Genomic DNA, 22618 nt, shown 5'->3' with positions numbered 1-22618 from the left:
CTTAATGTTGTAATTAAATCATTGGGCCTTTATTTTGGAGAGGAGGAGACCTCTGCAGATAATTCAATTCCCGGTTAAAACTTCCTACACATCTGGATCTTAAGTTATCGTAAGCAGACTGCAGGTGCTAGCAGCCCATCTGTGACATGCCGAACAGCGTTGGCAGAACACTGATTTATAACGTGAAACTGCTTCATTCAGTGTTTTACTGGTTTTAATCACCTTGTCCATTTGTTTGGGGAGGAAAGGAATGACGAAGGATAATTCGGCTCTTTGTAAAAACCTCCTGAACAGTGGATACTGAAGGAATCCTGACCGGGAGTTCTTGTCTGGCACATGGGGGAAGTTTCAGCTGGTTGCAATCTGCAATCCTCATCACTAGATGCCACTAAATCCTACACTCTGCTCCTTTAAATAAACACATCATTGTATCCATAATAATACTTAATAATCAGTGAAGGCACTGAAGAAAAGTCTTGAATCATTTTGATCTGTTAAGCCCTCCTCTTGTTATACTTTCCATGCTTGACAGCTGTACAAGTTAAATAGAATTAATTACCTGTCACCAAAGTGCTAAATATGTTGAGTTTATAACTACTGACATGTGTCACCTTTTGAAAATTCATCATGCCACTTTCACCCTCCATCAAATCACCAGTTTACGTTCCGGTGTTGGAAAAGCAAAAACATTTTCTGAAGCCGTCTGAGCTGATTGTTGCTCCTCTCCCCATGCGGTGACAACACAGTGGGGGGTTGGGCCAGTAGCACAAGGGCCACACTGCAGAAAGAATTACATTTCTATAGAGAGAATGTCCTGCTGTGCTGGGGTCATTGCACCTCAGTCCCGTAACCTTTGACCTCTAACCCCTGCCAAGATTTGTATTTATTGGAACATAGATCCTCTGTGTTGTGTCTCTCCGAAATGCTGCAGGATTCACGACCAAGACTCTGAATGCAGAAACACTGTAAAGAGCAAAATAAAATGGCAACCCACTACTGTGGTTTAATCATCTGACCTGAGTGTCAATATCAATATGTGCTGAAGATTTCAGAGGAAGATTGGTGATCCTGGGTGTGCACAAGGACATCACTGTCAGCTGTGAGAAACGTGCTGCATGACCAGAAGGTTTCATTCCTGGAATCACCAAGACACTGCTTATACAACATGTACCTCCCTTTTTATATGCTTTAAAATGAGTCTATCACACTTTGATTTGACCATATTTCCTCTTCAATCTATCATTTATTTGTATGAAACTAAATAGGAAAAACAACAAACTGGGTCAATGTTCGTATAGTCCCAGATTAAAGTATTCAATTCGTGTGCCTGTCTTTGAACTGTTGAAGGAAAACTACACGGACAAAGAGAAAACAAACTAAGGTTCAAACCCTGGAGTTTGTTGACGTGAGCCAACTGCAACCATCAAATATCCTAAACCCATTTAAAGACATTGAAAGTGGCACTGATTCATCAATAACTCATCAGGAGGCATACATGTCTGCAAAGTCACATAAGTGGCTCCAGCAAGTCTGAGTCTTTGTAAGAAAGCTTCCCAACTTTTTTTCTGTACGCTCAAATCAACACTCCAGTATTTGTTTTCCATTAATAAATAGTTTTCATAGGCTACATACTCTGTCTCACTAACACTGTTGACCCAGTCACACACCATGATATTTACGAGTTAAACCAATGCAAAAAGTCATGTTTGTTAATTTTTCAATAAGAATTTGTATGCAAGCTTTTTTTCATACGAAGATATTTTGACATCAGTGTGTGTGGTAACCCAGTCTTCTGAAGGACATCTTATAATATTCTGTGAAGCATGGGCCGATAACGAGACACTGGGGCACTGGGCACTGGGCACAGGCATGCAGAAGGCCACACCATCTCTCCAACATAGGAGCAAGACTTTATAGTTGTGTAGCGTCTTTTTGTTGTTGTTTTGTATCTCCTTTTAGTCGTTACAAATCTCCCTGTGGTTTTGCATCTCTTTAACCCCTTTTCCACTGCACAAAAAAACAAATAACTACAACTTAACATCCAACTCTTGTATTTAATGGGAAAGGTTGCAATCTGCATTCACTGCTGGAACAAATGACTCTGCAGTAGTCACAGATATATTTCGGCTCAAGCTCCGATTAGCTTCGATCAGCAGTGATGGAAATATGATGTCATCTGGATGGCAGCATATCTTTCTCCAAAACCCGTATGTACCATGGGCACTAACACAGCCCCACACCATCACAGATGCTGGCTTTAAACTTTGAGCTGGTAACAGTTTGGATGGTCATTTTCTTCTTTAGCCTGGAGGACACAATGTCCATGGTTTCCAAAAACAATTTTAAATGTAGACTCATCAGACCACAGCACACTTTCCCACTTTCTGCCAGTCCATCTCCGATGAGCTCAGGCTCAGTGAAGTCGGTGATGTTTCTGAATGTTGTTGATACATGGCTTTCACTTTGCATTGTAGAGACTTAACTTGCATTTGTAGATGCTGAGACGAATTGTGTGTTTTTCCAAAGTGTTCCTGATATATTAATATCGTTTATACAAGTGTTTTTTTTTTTCTATCTTTTTGTGCCCAAGGCACACCAAAGGGCAAGCCAAAGTCTCAAGGCACGCCTGTATTTATATCTGTGCACAATAGCTTCTATTACGTGTGTTATCACTCTTATCATGACATAAAACAATAAAAATAAGAAAAAATAAGACAGGTAGCTTTCGTGATACTGTCGACTCTCTTTTCTTTTGGTGGTAGGGTTGTCTTCGCTGGTGCTTTGTTGTAATTTGCTCTGTATAATAAAGTGATCCAGTGTCCCACTCTCAGAAATCTTCTTTTAAATGTTATCACCTCTCACACTGGCTGCCAATCAGGGTTTTTGATATGTCACATGCCAATAATCCCTACGCGTGAATGTGACAGATTGGTTCCCTGTGAATGTTTTTCTAAATTAAACTGAATTAAATTACATTTCTCTGCTGGAGTTTTTCATCTTTATTAAGAAATTAGTTCGCACAAAACATACTGATACAGTCAATAAAAAAATTGTTGATAACTTTTTGTATAGGCCCAGTTCACTATTGCAATAATAATGTGTGGTTACCACAAAATCCCACGGCACACCATTTGGGAACCACTGCTTTATACAATTATATCGGTTTTTAATGCAGTGCCATCTGAGGGATCAAAGGTCACAGTCATTCAATCAATCAATCAATCAAACTTTATTTGTATAGCACTTTTCATACATTAAAAATGCAGCACAAAGTGCTTCACAGAATAAAAACAAACAAAAATATTACATACATATTGAAAACCCGCCCCTCCCACCCCCACATATAAACACACATACACACACACACACACACACACACACAGTCAATATAGTCAATAACACATTCAGTGTTGGTTTACAGCCTTGCTCCATATGTGCAGAGACTGTGCTTTGAGAAGCATTTTTCTTAAACTTTTGGACTGGTTGCCCACACAGTTCTGCCCACAGTGGTTCAAATGCAATTCTTGCATTTGGACAACTGAGCCTTTCGAGGCTGTCCCTTTCATACCCAATCATGACACTTTAATCTTTTACTGATTAAAATGTTTGCCAGTGAAATGATCCAAATGGGTGTTTATGAGCATTCAACAATTTTCCAAGTCTTTTGATGCTCCTGTCCCAACTTTTTTGGAGCATGTTGCAGCATCAAGTGAAAAAAAAGGAGTAAAAAGTACAAAACAAAATTGCAAATCACTGCATTTTGTTTTTATATATGTTTAACACAGTGTCAGTGTCAATAACCAGACTGCTGATTGGAGTATTTAGATGCTATAATTAAAAACAAAACAAAAAAAAACTGTATTGCACATGTATTTGTAGTACAGGGAGTGAGCCCGGTGATGGAGACAGTCAGGGGAGTTTCCCTGATGACAGCAGCAGCAGACCTGACTGGCACTATCCCACTAAGCTAGCCTGTCAGCTAGCTAGCTAGCTGCACAACACCCATTGGTCACGTCTAAACCAAGCTAACTACTCTATTATCAGATATCCACCATGGATTTGAATACCGTCGTGTCGCAGCTTGAAACTGCCAACGAAGAGGATATCGAGAAGCTTCTGCAGCAGTATAATCGAGAGGTAAGCGGCGTCTCTACTCGTTTTCACGTTAACCAAAACAAACGGCGACGCTAACGTTAGCTAGCTAGCTAAACAGCTCGCTTTGAGTTAGCTAAACATCTTAGCCGAATAAGCTAACGTGTTAGCACTGCCATATGATGTGTCGTTAAACATATTACACCAAGCATACGAATGAGGCAAACAGGACCTGGACACGTTGTTTACACTAACGTAGTGCTGATAATGCTAACACTGCCTGCTCACAAACCATGTTACTAACTTACACCCAACGTTAGAGTTTACGTAGCAATATAATCACAGATATGCTAATTCATTGAGATCTCTGGGAAATAATCACATCCGTTTCACAGATGCTAGGGCTTTGGGCTATTTGTTATAAGGCATTTTTAATATGTGTTTGTGATATGAGTTGTTTGGTGTCCACAATGAGCATCTTATCTGTTTCAGAACAGTCACACCTTCAGTTTTGACCCAAAGGAAGAAACCCTGCGGAGTGTAAGTACTAGTTATATGAGCAGCTGGTTATTAGGTCATCAGGGCAGCTCAGTTATGTTGAAATCTATAATTTTGTCGCTCTGTGTCATTTCAGAAGCTGTGTCAGAGTGTGTTGTCAGTCCTCGGGAGGCAGGTGCAGCCCAGCTGTCAGCAAACATGTCTGGTGACACTCCGCATCCTGTCCAGAGACAAGCGTGTCCTCGCACCTGTAGCCACCAGGGAGGGCATGTTGATCCTGGGAGGCATGGCGAGGCTGAATGCTGGAGAGGAAGGAGATGACAACCAGAAAAACTCTCAGGAAGACACCCAGTCAGAGGAGGAGGAGAGGGTGGTGGTGGAGGCCTTGAAGTGCCTATGCAATGTGGTGTACAACAGTCCTGCCGCCCAGCAGGTCAGTGTAGATGTGCAGCTGGCTCACGGCCTCTGTGCCAGCCTGCGTACAGCCCGCACATGGCACCATGAGGTGGGCCTGTTCACACTGCGCCTTCTTTTCCTGCTGTCTGCACTGAGACCTGATGTGAGAGGGGTTTTGAGGAGAGAATGGCATGCTGTGAGACTACTGACAGAGGTGCTGGAGCACACCCTGGATGTGCGCTGGGTTGGTCCCTATGAAGCTGCCCGTCCAGATCAGCAGGCCCTGCCCATGCCTGCTGAGGACAATGAGCGAGCAATGGAGGCACTCAAGGCCTTGTTCAACCTCACACTGTCTGACTCTGGTGGTGAGGTGAGTGTGTTGTGGTTATATGTTTTAAATCTCTTGCAGCAAGCTAGTGATTTGGGTTTGTTCTCTCAGTCGTTGCGCACAGGGTTTAAGAGAGGATCAAGTATGCATCACCAGAAACGTAAATGTTTCTGGCTCTGTCATTTGCTCAATTACAGACTGTCCTTGTCCAGAGAGATCATATACCTGCTCCCCACAACAGCCAAATTATATCTATTACTAACCATTTATCCTTTTTACGTTTCTCTGAAGAAAACAATTGACCTGTTAGTAATTTACTGTCAGTGTAAATGTGACATACAATGTAGAGTATCTTAATTAAAACAGTGCAGCTCAAGATACTTCCAAATTTAATGCACAAGCTCTGCACTGCATCATTAAGATAATCATTACATGTCAGTTTACACACCATCAGGGACATTCATCTAATTCGTGATAAGCTGTGACCAGTTAAAGGGCCAGAGCAGCTGAGACAATTGGTGACAAAATCAGTATCAGGTGTGTAGGGGGAGTCCTCGTGTAGGTGTGCCAGTTTCAGTACACAGTTGTTGTTAATATTAGTGTTTTACACCTGTGCTTTTCTGTCGATGACAACTCAAAATGGTCTTCTGAGTAGGGCTGCAGCTTTGTGATGTCAACTTATGTGATAAACACATCATGAAATACTGCAATATTACGCACAGGAATTTTTTGTGTTAGTTGAAAGAGATCTTTCTTTTTCATCATCATTATTTTTTTATTCAATGCCTTTTGCTTTCAGTTCAGTTTGTTCAGTAAAAGAATGTTGAAAATATTTCCCTTTCATTTTTCTAATATAATAATTTGTTGTGTTTTAGCAGTAAATACAAAGCGGCAGAAAGGCAGAACTGAATACACTTAAATATCTTTTTATTTATTAAGTAAGTAACATACAATATATACGATATTCAGCAATGTAACATTTCCTCATATCAGCCCAACTTTTGAGTAGGGCTGCAAAAAATGCCAAAAAAAGGTAATTTTCACTGAAAATATTAAAATGATGATGATGTGATTTTTGCTGGGGTCAGTATCCATGAAACATTGTGACAGACCTAAAGTCATCCTTATAGAAGCCTTTTATATTCATCCATATCAAACTTATTTTGCAACTTGATCATGAAATACACAGTTAGTTGGAAATCACAGACATGATTAGACAGGTTGCACTCACCAAAATGTGCTTGTCTTTTATTATCTTTCATATTGAGGGTGTGTAATAACCAGTGTGTCACATGTAAATCAGACTAGTTACTGTCAGAAATGTCCAACTTAAGATAGGTCTTCTTTACCGCATACAATTTGACATGCTATAGTCGGACAATCACAGTTGATTCTGATAACATCTACAGTGGCTCTGTTCTATCAGATGTCCTAGACAGTGTGACAGGGAGCCAGCATGCACAACACCAGGACCCTGAAACTAAAGCAGCTCAAAGGTCTACAGACACACAGAGGCCAAGAAGCAATGTCATTATATCCTGTGAATGAAATGGGACGCTATTTGGTACATATGCTTTTGGACTGCATGGCAAGTATTTGATTTTGATTGATGCCATTCATGATGTAGGTATCATGCAGTAGTTTGTAGCTACAGCTGATTTCTGAAAATCACCATTAAACTTAGCGGTCTTGCCACATTTCATGCAATTTGGACTGAAGGGGACACATGACCGCAAAGGCTGCATCTGACAGTGTAAGTCTTGATGACACCAAATTGAGATTGTAGTTTTTAAGTTTGACCCTGCTTTCCTCTTCGATACTGTAGAAGACTCCTCTTCCTCATCCTGTTTTTTGAAATCTACAAAAAAAGCTCTCCTAGAGCTCCTCTGTTTACAGTTTAGACTGGATGTGATGCTTCATTGAATTTAGATGCAGCTGTTTTTGCAGTTAAGCCTGAGCTTCCAGGTCCCTGTCCTTGTAGCTTGAGTATTTTTCTCCCACATTGTTTTGCTTTAATTCTTAACGATCAAAGTGTCTGTTTGGAATTCATGTTTTTGTACATCTTTGATTTGATAGGAGGATGACCACCAGTTCAGACTCATTGCTGCCATCCTGCGTCATCTGTTGATGCTGAAGACTGAGACAGAGGAGAAAACAGAGGAAGCACACAGGTGGGAAGTCTGACCTCTACTGATCTTAATATTTTAAAGGGTAACTTAAACCTGTACACTATTTTCCCATGTTTTGTGACTAAGGGAACCAAAGGTTTTGAAGTTGGTTCAAACAAGCTGCGATGTAACCAGTCAGGGCTTTAGTCTGCTACGTCTGCTACGTCTGCTAGAACAGTGGTTCCCAACTGGTCCGGCCACGGCGTCCAGATTTCTCCTTAATTATTAGTTTGAGGTCCCACAGTTCAATACATTCAGTCTCATACTTGTGTTTGGCCATGTCATTGAGCTAGTTTGCTGTCTCTGTCAAGGAGCTGTCAGATAGTCACTCACTCTACAGCAGAAAACGGCACTTGAAAACAAAAGCTCTGTGCTGGAAATTTACTGTACTTTAAAATTATGTGTGTTTTTTCAAACTTGACATGTTTGAAAGTCACTTGCAGTCCATTCAGAATGGGCCCACAACCCACTTTGGACAGCGACCCACCAGTTGGGAACCACTGCTTTAAAGGGCCCGACAGGGATAGACCTCTTTGGTGTCTGATAAATTTGGCAGTGGTGATTTCGGGGCTGTTTCTGGTTAATCAAAAAGGAGATCCCTTTTTAACAAAAAGGTCTGTCTCTGTCTCTAGTCTCTAGACACTTACAATAAACATCTGAGCCAGTCAGTGGCAAAATGAGCACTTTTAGTAGATCTAAATTGTTGGTGCACAAATGCCCTGACTGGTTATATCGAAGCCTGTTTTGCCACTGCTGACTGCAGCCATCTTGTGCAATACTGAACCATTTAAAAAAACCTGTTGTTCCCACAAGTCACTTAGGCACAAAAACATGGGAAAATAGGGTCAAGGTTGAAAAATACTGAAGTTACCCTTTAATCTTTAGTAAGATACACTGTGAACATTGAATAAAGGCACTTTGCACTTTGCAACCTGTGAAACTGGTCAGACTATTTGAAACTGATTTGCATTGAAAAGCACACAGACTGACGAAGTGCTTCCACCACCACTCAGCAAACTAACTTGAACCCATGCACTGCTGTCACCTGCTGTGATTTGCATATAAGCACCCCTCTGGACAAGCACTGTGTCCACAGAGCAGCTGTGAGTGAGAGACTAGCCTTGCCACAAAGTGAGACTGATAGCTTACGGTTCGATAGCAGACTGCAGTGACTTGTGGCAAAAACAGACATGTGTTGCCAGAGCCTTGTTGGGGGATATCATCCTCTAGATGCTCTTATCCTAACACTGCAGCAGTATCTTCTTCTCATGGTAATTAAATGCAGGAATGCCAAGAATCTGTGGTCAGAAACTGAAATTTAAATAGTGTCATGTAAAAGAGACTGATGTTTCTCTTGACCTGTCGAGTTAGTGGCTCAACTGGTCGTGGGAATTTGGCCCATTGACCAACCTTACTTTGTTTGAATATAACTATATGACAGGTGGAGTGGGGGAGTGTAAACGGGTAAAGTTGTCTTTATATAGAAAACGGCCTTGAGGCCTTTGACTTTTTATAAATCAGAACCAGCTTTAAAATCAGTGTGCATCATGAATATAAGAAGAAATTTCAGATTTTCCTCACCAAACACAAACATCCTTTTTTAAATTCACTATTTAGGTCCTCTTTCCTACCTTACCCTCATTATTTGTCTCTGATTAGCTATTGCAAGTCTTCTTAGACAGTAGTAACATCAATATTAGGGCTGCAACCAATGATTACTTTCAGTATCCATTAATCTGCCGATAATTTTCATAATTAATTGATTAATTGGTCTATAAAATGTCAAAAAAAGTCCACAACCTAAAGACTCTTCATTTACTATTAAACTTGACAAAGAAAAGCAGCAGATTACAATACAGTGATGTAATTTCTTGGCTGTATTGTTAAATAACTTGTCAAACTAACGATTATTTTTATTATCGATTAACCTGCCTTTTATTTTTTATTTCTAATTAGAAAGAAAAAAATCAACTGTTTTTCATTCTAATTGTTTTATTAACAAAATGTCATAGTGAAACATGAAAGGTCCCCAACTTTTCAATGATCATGTATGACAAAGAAAAGCATCAAATTCTCAAATTTAAGAAACTTAAAATCAACATTTTTTTGGCTGTTTTGCTTAAAAAATACTAAAACAATTATTTGATAATCAGAATAGTTGGCAATTAATTTTCTGTCGATCAACGAATCATTTTATCGAATTGTTGCAGGTCTAGTCGATATTCAGACTAAGTAGATAAATCTCAAAACTCGGGCAGCCTTGATGAATGTGCCAACTTTTTAGAGGGTAGAATTTTCTAGCTGGGGATTGACGTAATTATCTTGATAAAATATTCATTATAAAACTTTATTTTCTGTGTTTTGCTGTCCTGACAACACAGACTTGTGTAGACTAAACAATGTGGCACAGGTGGGAGTAAAATCAAATCATTCTTCACTTAAAAGCCCCTGTTTACCCCGTGTGAGCCAGATCGCACCCTGAGGTCATCTGGCAGCTCCCCATCAGCTGTTCCAAAATGTGGATTAAAAACAAGAGGTGATTTGGTCCTTTGCCACGAGGGGTCTTTGACTTTTGAACAACTTGTCTCAGGCAAAATGTTCCAGAGCTTTCATCCTTTAATCATCTACTTCACTTCTTAAACCTACCTTTTTTTTTGGGACTTGGACCTCTTCAGCCTCACAGACCCCGCTGATTTAATGTCTCCCCTTTATGTACCCCACTGTAAAATATCAAACATTTTGTAAAGATCTACAATATTCAGAGTTTTTTTCTGTTTTCTAATCTGCAGCCATGCTGTCAACCTGCTGAATAACCTGCCTGTGTCCTGCCTGGACGTGTTAATCGACGTGCCTGTCCAGGGAGGACTGGAGATATATGGTGGGAAAAACATGGATGCAATCCAGAAGTTAATAGACTTCATGGAGAAAAGGATGGACAAGGTAAAGTTCATCCTCTGTGGTGAATACAGGAAGAACCAGCAGCATTGTTTACACACTGAAAGTTACTTGTCCAAAATATCTGTTTATGTGTGGTTAATGGTTCATCTAATATTCTAATATGTCCCTAAAATAAACTAGTATGAATGGTGAAATATAATACATCACACTAGTGGAGTAAATTTACACCTGTTGTTGATGCTACAGGACGTAACAGAAATATTTTGAGCTTATGTATAAACTACACACTAAACATAGATAGACTCACATCCAGCCAGCTATGGTGCGCTGATATTTAAAAGCAGTGCTGGACCTTGTACCCTTTAAATACACCCACACATGACAGTGCTGTACTGCATGTCATTCAGTTTCTCATCCACGCTTCCTCATGTTTCCCATTTGTGCACCACAGATTAAAATCAGTCCACTGTTCCAGCTTGTGCAGCTTGTGAAGTGTTTGTGGTTTGTGTCACTCCAAGCAGGGCTCCAACTACAAAGAGGGTCTGACTCCGGTGCTCAGCCTTCTGACTGAAGGATCCAGACATCACAGGGAGATCCGCAGATATATCAAAGCTCAGGTACAGTAGCAGGTTTAAACAGAGATAATATTAAAATATGTGATGTGAGAGGCGAGCAGCTGCCCTCCTCAAATGTCTGAGTAAAGTAATGACATCTCAGCCAGATTTTAATCGCCTTTAAAGCCATTAATGTGTGTGTATGTGTGTGTTCATTAGCCAGTGTCTAGGTGTCAGAGCTTGGTTATAGTGATGGAAAAACAATAATCTGAACTATTTATAATGTCTGTATGTACAGGTACTTCCCCCACTGAAAGATGTGAAGATCAGGCCAGAAATTGGCACCACCACCAGAAACAAGTTGGTTCGCCTTATGACACACGTCGACATGGGTGTGAAGCAGACGGCTGCAGAGTTTCTCTTTGTCCTCTGCAAAGAAAGCGGTGAGCAGTGGTTGGGTCAGGGGAAGAACACGAACACCAGATGAGAAAGCATGAGAGTGAAAGAGCAGGAATGACATCTCTAGTTGGGCACAGTTGATAAAGGAGGGCACTGTCAGATATATGATTACTGCATATCTGTGACTTCAGCATGGCTCAGCATCACACATTTAAATTATTATATTTAACTTCACAACCTTGTGTATTTGTGGTGTCGTCTTGTAGTGGACAACCTGTTGAAGTATACAGGATATGGAAACGCAGCAGGGCTCCTTGTGGCTCGAGGACTTCTCGCAGGAGGGAGAGGAGAGACTCAGTACTCTGAAGATGAAGACTCAGACACAGAGGAATACAAATCTGCAAAACCCTTGTGAGTGCTCTGCACAAGTCTTAAAATAAAGCCCTGACAATCTGATGTCAGCTTGTTTATCACATTAATGTGTACGCATTGATAATGTATGAATCTGTTTGCAGCTTTACATTAAGCTTCCTCGTCTGCTTGTTGCAGCATTAACCCCATCACTGGTCACGTGGAGGAGCCAATGCCGAACCCCATCGAAGAGATGACGGAGGAGCAGAAGGAGTACGAAGCCCAGAAACTTGTCAATATGTTTGACAAGTTGTCAAGGTAAATATAGTAAACTGGAAATTTTTTTTATTATCAATCAAACTTAACTTAAATGGCACCTATCAGTGCACTTTAAAGTGCTGTACAGGCGATTGACTAAAAGGCTGTTAAAATGGTAGAATGTTAAAAAAGCACAATGGTCAACAAAGTTTTGACAAAAATGAAAAAGTAAATAATGATGATAAATAAGTAATCACAGCTGCTGCGCAGTGATGGGTCGGGTCCGGGCGTTTTTAGGCAATTCTGAGCAACAAGCAGAAGAATTGGAAGACATTTAGGAATTTAGCAACACAATCTGCCTTTTGCATCAGCTGAGGTTTGAACTCACAACCTCTGAGACTAAGAATCAATTTCTGTCTCACTGAGCTAATTAGTCAGTGACAATTCATGTGTAGCTTCACAAACTGACTAAGCCAGACGTGCAGGTTTAGCAGCCGTCCATACATGGAAAAGCAGATTTCAAACCACTGTAAAAAATTCAGTTATCGAAACAAAAATCTGAAAATACACGTATTGCATCTAGACAGCATGGAGATGTTGGTAATTTATTTTAACAATGATTGATTTGCTCCATAAGTGAAAAACTGATGTTTAAAATTGCCATTTATACATTGACTCCAATTGTTCACATTAGAGCAAAATTCAAAATGCTGTCAAAAATTCAGTTTTTGAGATAAAATTCTGAAATTTGCCACACATCATCTACCATGACTCTAGAATTTTGTCATTTTTTCATGAACATTGAAGATTTATTTCGCAAGTACAGTACCGTTTACAGTCAAACATTTTGATGCACTGTAGGCTCAATTTTTGATAAATCAAAAATCTGAGAAACGTAGTTTTTGTAGGACAGTCTGAAGATGCCCCGTACCAAGTTTGATGTCAATTGAGCAAAAATTGTATTTAATAGGTTTAAAGTTACAAAAGTTTCTTCAGTATTGGGGCTACAGTTTGATGAAAGTTGTGAGGTTGTAACACGTATGGTTGATTTGTTGTGAATTTTCAAATTTTTGAACTTGAGACGCTTGCTGTGGCGCCACCATCAGGACTATTGGCTTGAGTTTACAGCTGAGTTTATCTGGCATGAGACTGGACCTTTGTGCAAAGTTTGGTGAATTTTCACCCATGGGAAGTATGATTTCCTCAGAAGAAGAAAGAAAAAGAATAATACCTAGGATTACAATAGTGTCCTGGGAGCTTAGCTGCCCGGAACCTAATAAAGCCATAAAATTATAAAACACCTCATAAAAGCCAGACTAAATGGATAGGTTTTAGTTTTATATCAGTATTTTGAGCTCTCCTCAGATCCCCTGACAGGCTGTTTCAGCATCACTGATTCATCAGGCGAACATTGGTATCTGCCAGTATTCACTTTGTTGACTTCTAACGGCCTATTGGCAAATAAGATGACAGTCCCCAATGGCAGTGGCTGATGTTTATATTATGTCACATTAATTTCACGCAGGCTAGATGCTGTCATTTATTTGCGATCAGACTTGGAAGACAGTTACATCACAAATAAGCTGCTGATTCACCACTGGCTGGACCTGACTTTGACATGACGTAAAAAGGCAACTGTTGTGCACACGTACAGTTTGTTTTCACATTTACTTTCAGTGAGCAGCTGTAAAGCTCTGCATCTCATATCTTGGATGAGAAGAGAAATAGAGCTGCAACAAGGCTGATATGCTCATCTTTGTAAAGAAAAACACGCATCTTACTACGAAGTAGGCCACCACAGATTTTTTTTCCTTTTTTTCATTAATATTTGGAGGAGGACAGTATGATGTATAAACAACAAGAAAACATCAGCTTCAGCTATCAGCTACATTGTTATTTTAAAAGAGTAGTGTGTAAGACTTAGCAGTGAGGACTGCAGATTGCAACCAGCTGAATCTTCTCCAGTTTTCCAAGCGTGAACTTCTGGCTAAATTTCCTTCAGTGTTCATTGTTCAGGAGGTTTTTACCTAAAGCTGAGTTACCCACAGAAGTCTCTTGTCTCCAAAACAAACGGACTAGGTGATTTGAACCGGTAAAAACACTGAATGAAGTACTTTTACATTACAAACCAGTGTTTCCTAGACAATGTTCGGTTTGTTGCACACAGGCCACTAGCCCAGCACCAGCTGATGTGTGCTCACATTCAGAAGGTTTTTACTGGGAGTCAAATTATCCACAGAGGTCTCTGTCTCTCCAAAGTAAACTGACCTGCTGATTTAAACTGGTAAAAACACTGAATAAAGCAGTTTCACGTTAAAACATCGAGATAACGAATAGCCCTATCTAGAGCCAGTGTTTGGTTTGTCCATTCTGAGCTACTGTAGAAACATGGCGATTTCTGTAGACGAGGACCTGCTCCCTATGTAGATATAAACAGCTCATTTAAAGGTTATGCAAACACAGTAATTCTTATTTTTTTATATAGATTATACATCTAAGAAAACATACTTTTTAAATTCCATTTCTGCCAGCATATCCCCCTAAATCATAAACACTGCACCTTAAAATTTCAGTGTAGGCCCAGAATTTCACAATTGATGCTTCTCAAGAAAGATCGTTAAACAGCAAAAAAAAAAAAGCCACAGAAGTCTTTGCAAAAGAAACACAATTCATTGTTTATCAAAGGCTTGACTAAGATCATTAACTTTCTCAGTTTGAACAACTGTTGCTTCGCCCTCTCAAATTATTCGTATTATTCATTGTTTGCTCTGCAGAGAGCCCTGCTGTATTTGTGTTGACCTTTCTCTAGTGAGCAGAGGCTAACATTAGTCAAGCACAATACCTGTACAAAGGTAACAGTGCGCTCGCTCCCTGCCAACCGATTCATCAAAGGAAGAATCTCTTGCTGTTAGCAGCAGCTTCAATTAGGCCCGGACTTCCAGCACGCCGCAGCATTCAGCTAGAGTAAATGGAAGCAACCGGCACGCCACTGCAGCATGATTATCGCCGCTCCTTTAATTATCACCTAATTGGGACACAGAGTCCTGGTTCCTTTTATGTGCCGCATTCAGGTTTTTTGATAACACGTGTCCCGACTTTATTCTTGTCATTCTGAGGAGCCAGTCATTGGCAAGGCAGGGAGTGGACTGAGACAGAGGCACAACTAACAACAAAGCAATTTGGGTGGAACGTGGACGAAAAAGGAAGAGACAGGGGCGAACAAATGTGTGGACGTAAGAAACCTGACCTCGTCATTGTTAAGCCAAAGAGGGGGTTGAGCTGTAATGAGGCACGTGTGCCCAAAAGAGGAAGATTCCTTTCCGAGGCTGCATCTTCTTTCTTCTCTTCCTCAGTGAAGGAGATGTGATGATGACGGGAGAGGTGCTCCCTCAGTACAGACTCTAAGGAGATCAGTCGGAGCCCTGGAAGAATGTGCTCCCCTAACTGCTTAACTGGTCCTCCAATTAGCACATATTCTGCACCTCCACCCACCCCCTCTTACATCTGCCAGACCCCCAGTCCTCCATCACTGCTGAGGAGGAGAGGAGGGATTATTTTTACACTAATTGGGAGAGATGATGTTTTATGTTTTTGTTTGTTGTGTCTTGTTAGTCCTCACTGTACCTGCTGACTTTCACCAGTGATACAAGGCTGTGGACAGGTGATGCCTCTTTGCTGGTTTTATCACAGAGAAAATGCTTAAATATTTTCAGATATAACCACACCACAGGTCCCCTCCACCTTCTTGTTAATGAACTTACATAACCTGTATATTTCCCAGGATAAATTAAATGTAATTGGGGGAATCAGTAGGAATTACATGGCCATTTATATTTGAATCTCTCCTCAAATGAATGCAAATGGGTCCTTTTTAAATCTTTGGCGGATAATTCTCTGATAAATCATCTTGGAGGGAGTGGTGACACACAGTGCAGGTATAATTGGATTAGGATGAAGGGGCAGCCGTGGCTTTGAGGAGATTAGTCTGAGCGCTGATCCTGTAATTAAACTGCCAGAGGAGAGGAGGGGGGAGAGGGAGAGAGGATGGTCAGACAGGGGCAAAAGTGTCCATGAAGCAGGGTGGGGGGTTGTAGAGTGAGGGTCCTTGAGTTCTGGATGTAAGAGAGTAAAGATGTACAAGTGAAAGCCCTCTGTTCGTGGATACAAAGGGTCCTGGGTGCCGAGTTTTATTTTAATTGGAAACATACATGAAGACAGTCAGACACTATTTTTCGACATAGGTGCAGATGTTTTCTCTGAATTCGTGCTAAATTTATGCTCTTAGGTCTATTTTGTAAGTGTTGGTGGTGCTTTTTGTGGTTGGCATTGGATAGTGGTGACTGTGAGTCACTGGTTGGGCTGAGGAAATCAACTCACAAGTCTGTAACCTTTCCTTCTTCAAACTTCTACTAGCTAGCTAGGTCGAGGTTTTCAAATGTAGAAACATTGAGTAAAGGTGGAGAAGATGGGCACCAGCGGAACTAGCATCCTGCTAGCCACTGTATTGGTGTTGGATAATAAACTCACCAACCTACATGCCGCATAAGCTTCCAGCAGGATGTCAGGAACTGTTAGGTCCTTTGTTTCACCAAAACTTGGCTAAATCCTGGACAGTGCCATTTAGCCAGGGGACTCTTTTCCTAAACTCTAATGAAAGAGGGGGATGAGGTGTGTGTTTTATGGTGAAAAAAGGAGTGGTGTATCAGTGGGAATGTGAGGTGCTGTCCTGTTCCTGCTCTGGATCACTGCTGTGTGCCGTGCAGAGGTGGCTACAGAGCGTTGCCGCTCGTATTCGGGAGGAGTGTTGTTGGGGGTCGGGATGTGTGGATGGATCACGACGCCTCCTCCAAAGCCAATTGGAGTTCGAGGACACCATTGATGTTACTGATTACATCGATGAATTCACTGACTCTGTGGTGAATTTAATTTGTGCAACGGAAGCAGGTGTACCCAACACTAATCAAATCAACTTTATTTATATGGCACTTTTCATACAACAGTAACACAAAGTGCCTCACAGAGGTTAAAAACATCAAAAAGATCCAAACAAAACCCAACCCTCCCACCCAACAAAAACATATTTAGCTCGTAAAATTGAGTTAGTAGCTAGGTAAGAATGATTTAAAACAGAGACATAAAATGCATCAAAACTAAAACCTATAGGCTAACTAAAATAACCATAGATAAAGGTTAAATGAGATAAGAACATAAAAAGAGGAAGGGTAAGAATATAAAAAAATAAATAAAAAATAGATAATAGATGGATAAATCGGTTATAAGAGGAATTTAAAATAGATAAGTAAAGAGATCAGTTAAAAGCCTGATTAAAAAGATGAGTCTTGAGCCTTTTTTTTAAAACATCAACAGTCTCTGCAGCTCTGAGGTTCTCTGGCAGGCTGTTCCACAATCAGGGGCCATAATAATTAAATGCCGCCTCCCCGTGTGTTTTAGTCCTAACTTGTGGTATGGTTAAAAGGCCGGTGCCGGAGGACCTCAACGTCCGCGAAGGTTGATATGGTAAAAGCAGGTCAGATAAATAAGAAGGCCCAAGACCGTTAAGACATTTAAAAACTAATAAAAGAACCTTAAAATCGATCCTGAAGCGCACAGGGAGCCAATGCAGCAATTTTAAAACTGGTGTAATGTGCTCCCGCCCTCTGGTCTTCGTCAGCACTCGTGCAGCTGAATTCTGTAATAACTGTAGATTTGAGATACTCTTTTTGGGAAGAGTAGAAGAGCAGGGCATTACAATAATCTAACCTACAGGAGATAAAAGCATGCATCAGCACCTCCGTGCTGGCCTGAGAGAGAAACGGGCGGACTCTGGCTATATTCTTAAGGTGGTAGAAACCTGCCTTTGTTATGTTTTTAATATGTGGAATAAAACAGAGCTCAGAGTCAAGAATCACACCCAGATTTTTTACAGATTGTGTTGGTTTAAAATCCTGTAGTTTTGGTAAAAGTTTCTCTCTCTGGCCTTCACTACAGTTAAATCATTCCACACCATGGATTGCCAGAACCATCCGAAAGTGTGGACAGTTATTAAGCAGCAGTTTTTCTCTTTGTGTCCACAGGCAGAACGTGATCCGCCCGATGGGGGTCAGGCCTGATGGGACGTTAGCCCCTCTCGAAGAAACACTCTGTGATCCACCCGAGGACTCTGGATCAGACTCTGATTAGTGCACTGCACATTTAGGCCACATTTTCCAGGCGAAGCCCACTTGGCCCGTACACATCTGGAGCTGTGTCCCATTTGAAGGTCTGGATCCTTTGAAGGAAGGTGTCCATGAAGATGGGTCCTTTAGAGGAGTTTAAAGATGGCTGAACCTGTTTACGGTAACTGAGCAGAGGTAGCAATGGTCAGTCAGTAGATACACGCGCTGTACTGATACCTCCCAATAACTCATACTCCATTAACTTAAACTTAAATTGGTAGATATAAGCACAGTGTGTGGATCTAGAGTCAGGACCAGTCTCACTGACACTCAAACTAATGCTGGAATTTAGGATCCGGTTTTTAACTCGTACTACCAGGAAGTTGCCCTTCAAATGCAGCACAACTGGCAAGTAGCGTATCAGGTTAATGGTAAAGGTATCCACGTAACGTCTATTCATCTGTACGTTTATGCCAGGTCTACTTATACAACATGTTGGCTTGTTATAATGTATTTAGTCTGTCATCATGTTTGTTGTGTTCACACTGATGCAGAAGTGCACTTTGAGTTGTCATGTTCACACCAGAAGCGCATTTCTCAGCACCGGTCAGCAAGCAAATTGCGAATCTGCTCTTTTCTAATTACACATAAATCTCTCTGTCTGCTTGTGTGTGTGTCTGATCGTCTCTCTCGCTCTCTGTTCAGACACAACTGACAAATATGTGAAGTAAGTGAGCATGAGTTGTATATTATATAATTAGTAAGTATCAGATCTTTTATATTATATCTAATATATCCTTTATATTGTTCATACTAGATTATCAGTGTGTTTTCTTACCAGATTTGCTTGCAGAAAAAAATAGACCAGATGCCCTAAACTATCGCTGCAGATCGCATGCTGGCTGTGGTGCTCGGGGCCACAGTGCATCTTGTGTGAACAGCTTAATCGCTGAACATAAGCACGGAAAGAAAGGGGGCAGCACTCCACAGAAAATCGCTGTGCTTCCGCATCCAGTGTGAACCTGGCGTACGGTTGTCAGAAGTATAAATACTGTAATACTTTATCGATAGCAAGTGTTTCAAACAATACGATCTCCGTTAATTACACATTTGATAGTATCAAAATTAGCAAAGTGACAAAAAACAGATCTACAATCAGGTTTTCAATCCAAGGTTATGAAAAAAAGAAAAAAAATATCCTAGTTTATGAGCTTTTTGTCATTTTGCTGTGGTATCAAAAGAGGCATTGAGTGTCATTTTTTTATACTGGAATCAAAGTTCAAATCCTGGTATCACGATATTAACTCAGTCTAGAAATATGACTTCTGGTGATCCAGCCCTGAACTGGGACACAGCTCATCATGAGGCCCTGTCACAGCAGTGAGACGTTCACCACCACAGTGGAAGTGGACTTGATGCACGGCTGAAAGACTCAACAAACAGTGGCATCGTAATGCGTAGGAGGCCTCCATGGTTACTGTTGCACCTTCCTCATTTACTTTACCGCTCCTTGAGTTTAAGAAAAAAAAAAAAAAAGAAAGAAATAGAGGTAATAATATAATTCTTTGCTGGATCATGTGTATCTCACTGAAAGCACTGTTATTATAGTTTGTTCAAAGTGTCATTGGGTCTGAATAATCATTCCTTCACCTCTGCTTTTTGTTTTACACTTTTTTTATGTTTATCTGATTTTGTTTTTCTCTGCGACATGATGATTTTGTATATCTAGATGATTCAAGTGCACATTACACACACACACACACACACACACACACACACACACACACACACATTTAAACATAAAATCATTGAAAACTGTTGGTTTAAAATCATGGGGCCTGTCCAAGATGGACCACAGGATTGATGTATATTTAGAAATGGGGCCGTGTCGGTGTGTGATAGATTTAATTTGCTCACAGTGAGTCTGTGTTTGGTTGTGTAATTATCATGAATGTTGCACACCAGTTAGTCACCAAGGAAACCTTCTGAATTCAGGGCTTGGTTTACAGGTTTACTGTCACTGAAAAGGTGTTTTGGACGAGAGCACTTCCTTTCATGTAAAATGAGGAATTTGATTAGAGCGATGCAACATTTTCTTGTGCTGGATGATAGTAAACAGATAGTTTCTGCCTGTTGTGGACTCTTGACAAAGAAATGTCTAAACTACAATGATTGTTTTCTAATCTATTTTATTTTTGCCAAATGTGCATGATGTTAAATCAGGTTTCGGTGATGTGATATTTTTTTTTCTTTTTCTAGATTGAAATTTTTGCTAATTTTATACAAATCCACATGTTTAGTGTCTGTATGAACTAAGTAATATTTCTTTGTGTTGGTAAAACATTAATTTAATATAAAAGCTGCCAATTCTGAAACAAGCTGCATGTTTGGCTACAACTACACAACAGATTTGGCCTCCGAACTGAAACCCTGCCTCAGATTACTGACGTTTGATGTATAAAAAAAAAAAAAAAGCTGATTACAATCCAGAGAAATAGAATATTACTATACCCAGAGAACATGTGTCATTATTACGGGAATCGGTGACAGTTCACTGGATTAATAGTGAATAATCATGATGAGCACATGTTTGTTTCACTTGACCTGTGAGTCACCACCACTGCCTACTCACACACACACAGTAACTCAGATAAGTGGATTAAAAGGAATATTTAAATTGCCTGGAGTCGGCCTTACACAGGCACAGAAGACTTTGAGTCACCTTTTGAATTACATGTGACTAATTTTTTTTCTACTTGTTAAGTCGTGAAAGGTCAGATATATAGATGAGTCACAAATTAAAGGGGAAACCAACTTTAAAGGCTAACTTGTGTATATTTAAACCTGACCCTATTCTGTCATGTGTTTGTGTACAAGTGACTAATGGGAAGAACAGTTTTTGAAACTGGTCCAGTATAGCGAGAGGGCTGCAGCCAGCAGGGGCAAAGCAGGCTGAAGTGTAACCACTCGGGGCATTGCACACAGTCAGTTTAAGTTCTCCAAAAGTGCTGTTTTTTGCCACTGACAGCCTCAGATTGTTATGCTACATGTCTGAGAACAATATGGGAAGTATCCCTGCAAAGTTGGACTTTTTTGTTTAGATGAAGATCCTATTTGTTTAACCAGACACAGCCCTGAATCACCCAGTTAGATTTGAAAATATGTTGGCACTATACATGCTAAAATTGGTGTTTCTTTCTTTTACGAGTCTGTTCCTGGTTAGACGAAAAGGATCCTTTCCATAATGTTGATTGACATTTAAGCAGGATTTATACTTGTACGTCAGCTCTATGCAGAGTCTATGACGTGGCCTATGCCATCGTGAGCATTTATACTTGTACGGTAGTTTGTCTGTGTCACTCTGCAGCTACACCTCCAAAACACTGGTCGGTGGCAGGTTTTCTGTGAAGTTTAGTTGATTCAAAACACACATTAAACATGGCTTAATAGTGACTATTCCAAACACAAATACACAAATTGGCTTCACTATAACACGCAGTATACACAGACAAACCATTTGTCTTTATCTGGCACATTTTCCCCATAAATACAACATGCTAACGTTATTAGCACAAGCCTATCCCATTTTACATTGTGTAAATTAGCCTAGCCGCTAGCGGGCTTTTCCTCCGCTCATATGAAGCTAGGATAAATCACACCTGAGACTTAAAAATGCTATTTTGTTGAGGCTTTGTCTTCAAAATGTATTGCTTTTTATCTGTGAAATAAAAGTAAACAAAAGCTTTGTTTCCACTGAGGGAAATGGTTTCAGCTTACAAAAATAGACAGATGGTCTGCATTGCCGTGAGGTGTAGTTATATTTCTGGGGAGGTGCTCCTCAAGTTTTGGCGTAGGGTACGACGTAGGCTCTATGTTGATGCAGATGGTGCACAAATGCCCCATGTGGTTACATTGTAGCTTGTTCCACTGCTGCTGGCTGCAGACTTCTCGTTAAATACTGGACCAAAATAAAAAATGTTGTTCCTATTAGTCACTTAGACACAAAAACATGGGAAAATAAGGTCCAGGTTTAAAAACACAATGTTACCCTTTAAGTGTTTCAGTGAGGTATTAGGCCACCACAAGCCTCCAGAACAATTTTGGTGCCCTTTAAAATAGAAGTCTGATGACTACAAAGGCCAGAGCACAAGTTTCGCAAAACGTTAATACTTTCCAAACCGTTTAGTCACCATTTCTTACGTCTCAATGCTCATTTCTTTAGCTTTTTCCCTTAAAATTTGTCATGCATCTGTAGAATAATATTTTTTTGTTTACTTGTGTGCTCCTGTGTAACGCCTTCTGTTTCCTCCACAATCATAGAGGGATAAATGAAATTGCATGCTGATCACTTCTCCATCTGGAAAGAATATGTTACAGTAATTCTGTTTTTTGTTTTTGCACATTCTTTAAATACTGTAAATAGCACCACATTTATTTACACTGATACGTTAATAAACTGGAGAATAAGAGTAGTTGTCATTTTTGGATGTAAACTACATTAACCTTATAAAAAGAGGACAA

The 22618-nt window shown here is 40.3% G+C and overlaps 1 protein-coding gene across 2 annotated transcripts; it reads left to right on the top strand.

Moving 5' to 3' along the window:
• The first annotated feature begins 3929 nt into the window (after positions 1-3929).
• Positions 3930-22566, top strand: ric8b (RIC8 guanine nucleotide exchange factor B). 2 transcript variants are annotated; one of them, XM_033635274.2, is made up of 10 exons: positions 3930-4137; positions 4585-4632; positions 4727-5356; positions 7391-7485; positions 10272-10422; positions 10902-10997; positions 11233-11377; positions 11600-11744; positions 11883-12002; positions 18017-22566. In XM_033635274.2, the coding sequence occupies exons 1-10, from the start codon at positions 4054-4056 to the stop codon at positions 18120-18122; spliced, it is 1620 nt and encodes a 539-aa protein (XP_033491165.1). In that variant the 5' UTR covers positions 3930-4053; the 3' UTR covers positions 18123-22566. The 2 variants fall into 2 exon arrangements, with proteins under 2 accessions (XP_033491165.1, XP_033491164.1); XM_033635273.2 differs by having other exon boundaries at positions 10899-10997.
• Positions 22567-22618: the final 52 nt, after the last annotated feature.

This window comes from Epinephelus lanceolatus, chromosome 5 (assembly GCF_041903045.1).
Source record: "Epinephelus lanceolatus isolate andai-2023 chromosome 5, ASM4190304v1, whole genome shotgun sequence".
NCBI lineage: Eukaryota > Metazoa > Chordata > Actinopteri > Perciformes > Serranidae > Epinephelus > Epinephelus lanceolatus.
The sequence above is the reverse complement of the archived record's forward strand: the minus strand, read 5'-3'. Positions and strand labels throughout refer to the sequence as shown.